The sequence below is a fragment of the Berghia stephanieae genome, chromosome 4, assembly GCF_034508935.2.
Source record: "Berghia stephanieae isolate SIO BIC M18660-M18661 chromosome 4, UCSD_Bste_1.3, whole genome shotgun sequence".
Taxonomy (NCBI): Eukaryota; Metazoa; Mollusca; class Gastropoda; order Nudibranchia; family Aeolidiidae; genus Berghia; species Berghia stephanieae.
In genome coordinates this window covers 9,629,806-9,637,305 of record NC_088363.1, presented here as the reverse complement: position 1 = coordinate 9,637,305, position 7,500 = coordinate 9,629,806, and the positions used below count along the sequence as shown (strand labels likewise).

The 7,500-nt window shown below is 36.2% G+C and overlaps 1 protein-coding gene across 5 annotated transcripts in view; it reads right to left on the bottom strand.

The window, feature by feature from the left end:
* LOC144970008 (sodium- and chloride-dependent betaine transporter-like) overlaps nucleotides 1-7,500 on the bottom strand; it is a 61,809-nt gene that overhangs the window by 1,905 nt on the left and 52,404 nt on the right. For all 5 annotated transcript variants that reach the window (XM_078909155.1, XM_078909153.1, XM_078909151.1 and 2 more), the window contains 2 exons: nucleotides 3,405-3,504; nucleotides 530-642 (listed from right to left, as the gene is read on the bottom strand). In XM_078909155.1, the coding sequence (XP_078765281.1) occupies nucleotides 530-642; nucleotides 3,405-3,504 (213 nt within the window). The remainder of the gene's footprint in view (nucleotides 1-529; nucleotides 643-3,404; nucleotides 3,505-7,500) is intronic.

The window sequence follows — 7,500 nt, the reverse complement described above, 5'->3', positions numbered from 1 at the left end:
TTTCATTCCGACATAAGACATACAGGAGATTGAGAACATTGGCTCATAAAGAATATATATCAACATTTATATAGCGCAAAACGCTTCACAATGTTGTTTTTTTATTCCTTTCGAGCAGTCCATCTAAAACCATATCGTTTCCCCTTTCTTACAGTACCGGCAGTCTGTTAGGCGTCCTTTTTGTTCTTGCACTAACACTCTAACAATATCCGTCATAACCTACAGGTACTCGTTCTCACTTGAGTGGAGTGGGGTAATAATATGTGTTCAATTCCGTATCCAAGGTCAGATACGTCGGAACCAGAATTAATTTTCCACTTCGATTGTCACCCATCCGGCCACTTATTATGCTTAACATAGCTTGACTGTTGTGACAAGACGAGCACGACACCGCACACCGCAGAGTCACCTAAACTCCGGATCATGTTTGGGAAGGTATGAGTGAGTACAACTGTCAACATAAGATATGTGGATATTTAAAATTTGATCCACAGGCTGTTTACTGCTTACCGCAAAACTGCATACTTACAAAGCAAACTAGAGGCGTGAAGAACATCCAGCAAACGATCAAATATGGTTTCATCCACTCCATCCATTTGCTGCCCACCATCATGACCATGTTGTCATAGAAACGGCGGAAGCCTGGATAGTATAACAATGATGATGATGATGATGATGATGATAACAATGATGTTATTGATACTACTACTACTACTACTACTACTACTACTACTACTACTACTACTACTACTACTACTACTGCTACTACTACTACTACTACTACTACTACTACTACTACTGCTACTACTACTACTACTACTACTACTACTACTACTACTGCTACTACTTCTACTACCACAACTACTACTACGCTACTACTACTACTACTACTACTACTACTACTACTACTACTACTACTACTACTACTACTACAACAACAACAACAACAACTACTACTACTACTACTACTACTACTACTACTACTACTACTACTACTACTTCTACTACTACTACTACTACTACAACAACAACTACTACTACTACTACTACTACTACTACAACAACAACAACTACTACTACTACTAATACTACTACTACTACTACTACTACTACTGCTGCTACTACTACTACTACTACTACTACTACTACTACTACTACTACTACTACTACGCTACTACTACTACTACTACTACTACTACTACTACTACTACTACTACTACACACAACAACAACTACTACTACTACTACTACTACTACTACTACTACTACTACTACTACTACTGCTACTACTTCTACTACTACAACTACTACTACGCTACTACTACTACTACTACTACTACTACTACTACTACTACTACTACAACAACAACTACTACTACTACTACTACTACTACTACTACTACTACTACTACTACTACTACTACAACAACTACTACTACTACTACTACTACTACTACTACTACTACTACTACTACTACCAGCGGCGTGGCATGCTTACAGTATAAAGTGGTGCCAGAATCAGAAGAAGAAAATGAACTACACATTCTATATTTGTAAATATAAAAGAAAGAAATTATTTTAAAAAAGACTTAATTAACTACTTGTAAATCAATTGTGCATGGTGATTTTTCTATCCCAGCAAATCTGTTTCATAATTTGTTTGTAGAAATCTCGAACGGCATCTTCATAGTATATCACCTATGTGAATTGACCAAACCATCAAAGAAATCAATCGCTTGTGTTTCATTTCGCAAGAATATTTTCACTCATTATTTTATTCATAAAACCAGAGGTGTTTTAAAACTGGGAGAGGAACCGTTTGAAAATTGACTTTATGAGCACTTCAAAATCAGAATGAAATGGGGCGCACATATTTTGTTCTGATTCCAAATATAATATCAGACTTTCAATTTTTAAAAAAATAGAGAAACATCCTCAAAACCGCCATCATAACGGGCCAAAGGAGTCTCATGTCTTCACAGAAGTTCAACTTTTATATATTTATTGGGGTTTGAACACGGAGGGAAATGGCTTAAGGGACACATGCAGACATTGAATAATTTAACACCCGAAGCCACTGAAATAGATATTATAATATAATCTTTATAAGCCATGGCATTGTACTTTAAAGCATCTGAAAGTTGAAATTAATAACTGTAAAATATTTTTAAAAGCGGAAATAATAAAATGCTTAATCTGTGTTGTTGATTTTTAAAATTGGAAAATTTATTTTTGTTGGTCGTGCACATATTTACAGGTTTGATAATATAACTCAATTATGGGCTTGTTTTAACTGAGTTGTAATGGACAATATTTGCGTTGGTTTGAGAGTCATTGAAACAATAAAACCAGGTTATCAGGCCTGCAAGTAAGTACACGCCACGGCCATACAACAGACCAATCTAGACAGAAAAATCTCTAAGCTTGGCTATGAATTATGAAACGGACTATAGTCCAAAGGAACACAGCAATTTGGTTATAATATGTAGACACATTTTGTGGGGATGATGATTCCTTTTGATAAAACACCCGAAGCTCCCTTTTCAATTTATTGATTCAAAAAATGGATATTTATGGACTGGATAAGGGCTTTGTAATGTGCTACCAAACGGTCGATGCAGTTATGGAGTCAACTTGATTTGTTGCATTCCATTATAGTTAAAAGTACATCAAATAAACCACAACAAATGGAAATCAATAGATTAAGATTAACAAAAACACAATGTCAATCGGACAAATGGTAATGTCGAAACTTACAAAGCAAAGCGTGAGAAAGTAAACAGCCCCATTCCGCTTTGGAAATCAAACAAGACACCATGCAAGGGCAGTCTCTCTCTCTCTCTCTCTCTCTCTCTCTCTCTCTCTCTCTCTCTCTCTCTCTCACTCTCTCTACGTGTGTGTGTGTATGTGTGTATGTGTGTGTGTATGTGATAGACGCGCGCGTACGTACGTACGTACGTACGTACGTACTACTACTACTACTACTACTACTACTACTACTACCACTACTACTACCACTACTACTACTACTTCTATTACTACTACTACTGTTGCTACCACCACTTCTACTACTACTAATAATATTATTATTATCATTGTTGATAATAATAATAATAAATAATAATAATAATAATAATAATAATAATAACAATAATAATAATAATAATAATAATAATAATAATAATAATGATAATAACAATAAATAATAATAATAATAATAATAATAATAATAATAATAATAATAATAATAATAATAATAATAATAATAATAATAATAATGATCGTGATGATGATGATGATGATGATGATGATGATGATGATGATGATGATGATCATGATGATGATGATGATGATGATGAGGATTGCGCCCGGTTATCAGACCCACGTCAGTTTTTTTCACGTACCATATACATAGGTCATTCCAACCACCTCCAATAATCCACACAACACGATAGTTTTTCCAACACAGTAGAAGTCAAACATTTGAAACACATACATCCCACCCTGGAAACAGAAAATATAATTACCAGACCTGTGAACTTTCAAAATTTAGATGAAATTCGTAATTTTGAGGAGATCAAGATTGTAGTCGCTAGAGTTAACTTCAAAAATCATCAATTTACCTTCAAAAGGATTAAATAAAACTTCAAAATATTTTAAGAAATGCAGTCTTCGTATTTTATCGTATCGTTTAAGAGCAAATAGGTTCAAAAATCCCCCTTAAAATGCTATGTGTATTTTTCATGCAGAGATACAATTGATCAAAATTATATAAACAACATTCATTATTAATTGGTAATATTAAGTCTTAAATATTTGATATAGTCAAAAGTCGTAGTATAATTATCTCTAGCTCTATTTACATTTTGCATGTCCAAAATGATCAAATAATTGATCTACAAAATACTAAAATATCCAATGTCATGTTACAATGTCTTATCCCTCTGTTCACCGTTGTTGATGAATAGTTCTCACTAAATTATGTTAGTCAAACTATAAACATTCCAGGTTACACATAGTTTCGTATGTTGGTGCATTATACCTGGCTGGCGGACGTTGTTAGCATTTTACCTAAACGCATAGAGTCAATAGTTACACTGACATTACATTCCTGATAGAAGACAGAAAAGAGCAAAAGATGTCCTTTAAAGTCATGTGACCACTGGAGCCGGAGTTAATCACAGATACTCTAGCGTTAAAGGAATAATATAACTTGAATTTATCATTTGGATAGGACAATGATTAATTGCAAAATACTTCCGGCCACATCTAGCAGGAATCTCGAAGTGCATTCGGGACCAATAACGTTCCTTTTCCCTATGAGACCACTGTCCGATTATTGAGGCATCGGGTCTCTTATTTTACTGATTTATAATTCATCCCAATCAGCTCTCGATCCTCTCCCGTTCTTTTACAAACATACATTAAGCACAAAAATAAGGGGACAAAGACATGAGATTACATATTTTTTTCGGCTAATTAACTAAAACAACCTAATAGAGTTGCTCACATGGCATACATTAAAAAAAACAACCAATGAGAGCTACTCATATCGCAAACATTGGCAAAACTGTTATGGACTTATACATCGAGTTACGCTAGGAAATAGTCGCTCCCCTTTGTTAGTTGCTAATTTACAGCTTAATTAGTTATTATTAGTTATTATACAAGTCCATTGTTTAAAATATTATAATTTGTGCTTACAAATATCAGAGTGGCATGCCCCAGAGAAGGATGCACTCTTTGTTCCTTACTTTCCATATTTGAGTTATTTATACTGTTTTTTCGTACTTACAATGTTGTTGCGATATATTTGTATATACTCTAACTTATACTCAGTACTAATAAGCTGTTCTCTCACATTTTTAATCACTTAACGCTTCTGAGTTTAATGAGTCCACAATATGAATCTGGGGTCCCGTTAAAAGCACAACATTGGCGCCGAGGATTTTTCACTTTTATCCTACGCATCAGCCTACCGGAGCGTTTCGTTACGTCAGTCGCAAAGTCAACAAACCATGGACGGGAAACCGAGAAAACCGGAGCAAGTGCCTTTTCTGCCTGCAGTGTGGTCAGCACGTGGTAAAACACCCTCTTCGTGGACAGCCGTGGTAAGAGCCTTCCCGCCTTTTTTTCCCACCACAGCTCGTGGGCATTGAGGTCAACTGTTACGTCACGGAAGTAAACAAAACGGTTCCTCGTCGTCATACAACCAAGCAGGCGGGCGCTTGGATGAGTTATCATATTTATATTTCGTCAATAATTTGCTAACCTTCGCTCGTGTCGCACCTTCGTACCTTTATTGTACATAATATAGCCGTGTCAGCACTACTGTCATCATGTCAAATAAAGAGCTCATCACCCTAACAGATGGAACAACAACAAGAGCAAATGAAGCAATTCGTTGAACGACAAGAAAATTAGATGGAAATGTTCATGAAACTTATGACCGGTAGCAATGCATGTTTACACAAACCTCCAGCAATTCCGAGCTTTGTCGCATTCGACCCTTCCTTAGAGATATGGAGCGACTACTGGGAACGTTTTAATACATTTTTAACTGCTCACTCCGGACCTGATGAGAAGAAAGCAGACGTTTTCGTTGTCGCCTGTTATTTACAAACTATTGACTAATATTGCGAGTCAAGAAACTCCAGCTAAGGCGATAACCTCACTCAGTCTTGCAGAATATGATGGAACAGTACCACCCTCGACTATTTTTCGTCATAGAACGTTATAAATTTTGGACGGGCCTCCAGAGGAAACCAGGTGAAACTATTTAAGAATTGGCAGCTAGAATTCGCCAGAGCGCTATCCCATGCGATTTCCCATCCATTGAAAACCCCTTGGATGAAGCTATGCGTACCTTTTTCATGTATGCAATCAACAACACAGCTGTTCTTGAAGCGCTATTCAAGCAAACGGAGGACGAGTTTTTGTTTAACAAAGCCATCGAGATCGCCACGGAGATTGAAGATGCCTCAAGAGTGGCTAACGAGATTGCATTATCTGTTCAACCTGAGGTTCATAAGATTAAGCCTCAAAGAAAACAAGACTCCGATAATTCAGCAAGACAGTCAAAACAAACAGCGTCTCAAACGTTCGAATGAAAGACAGACAGAGCCGACAACGGATTTTGACAATAAAAATCAAATCTGCTCGAGATGCGATGGGCGCCACAACAGACAAAACTGCAGATTCAAAACAGCCGTTTGTCGTTTCTGTCAGAAAACTGGACACATTGAGAGAGCCTGTAGACGTAAAAGGAGAATGTCGAGTTCGCCTAACGTCAACACGATTCGTCGCATGTCACGGGTTAATTTGGTTTCAGTGACACCGCTTAAGTTAGCTGCGACTGTATCCAACCATAAAATTGTTTTCGAAATAGATACAGTGACAGATGACAATTTCATTTCACCTAGGACATGGGAAATGATAGGCAAATCACAACTCTATAATGCCAACATTAAGTATCAATGTGCATCCAACCGGGAACTCCCTGTCATGGGAACTGCTTTCTCGACAGTGTCTGTAAATGATACGTGTCGCAAAATAAATTTTGTTTTCACCATTATGACTGGTTTTGCACCGGCATATCTCACAGATCACGTGGTCATGTGTGAATTTGAAAATTACACTTTAAGATCATGTAATGACCAAACGAAAATTTCGGAAAAAAGATCAAGAACAAAATTTGGTGATAAATCGTTTGCTTGTTTCGGCTCCAAGATTTGGAATGAACTACCACGTGGTCTGAGGGAGTGTAAGTCTTTACCTATCTTTAAAAAGAATCTCAAGACACATTGTTACTGTATTTATTTTTATTGACTCTATGAATCATTGATTTGGCTATGAAGTATTATTATTATTATTATTATTATTATTATTATTATTATTATTATTATTAATTATTATTATTATTATTTATATTATCATTATCATTATCATTATTATTATTATTATTATTATTATTATTATTATTATTATTGTTATTATTATTATTATTATTATTATTATTATTATTATAAGAGAGAGATAGAAAAGAGATGCATAGAGATAAAAGAGAGCGTGTGAGGAAGAGAGAGAGAGAGAGAGAGAGAGAGAGAGAGAGAGAGAGAGAGAGAGAGAGAGAGAGAGAGAGAGAGAGAGAGGCAGAGAAAGAAAGAGAGAAAGACGCACACAAACACACACACACATACACACACACACGCAGAGAGAGAGAGAGAGAGAGAGAGAGAGAGAGAGAGAGAGAGAGAGTTTTTGTATGTGTTGGAATGCAACGATTCCCCTCCCCCCTCCCCAACAATCCGACATTTTCTATCGCTCTATTAGTCACAAGCCCTCCGTACAAAACTGACAACAAGTTCCTGACATCCTCAAAACTAGGGCCCAGGACCGTGACCAATGGAAACAATTAACAACATGGATGGAGAGGGCAGATGTACTCATCGAGGTTTTAAAATATTACTTATTACACAATTCTCATCAAGTGTCAATCAG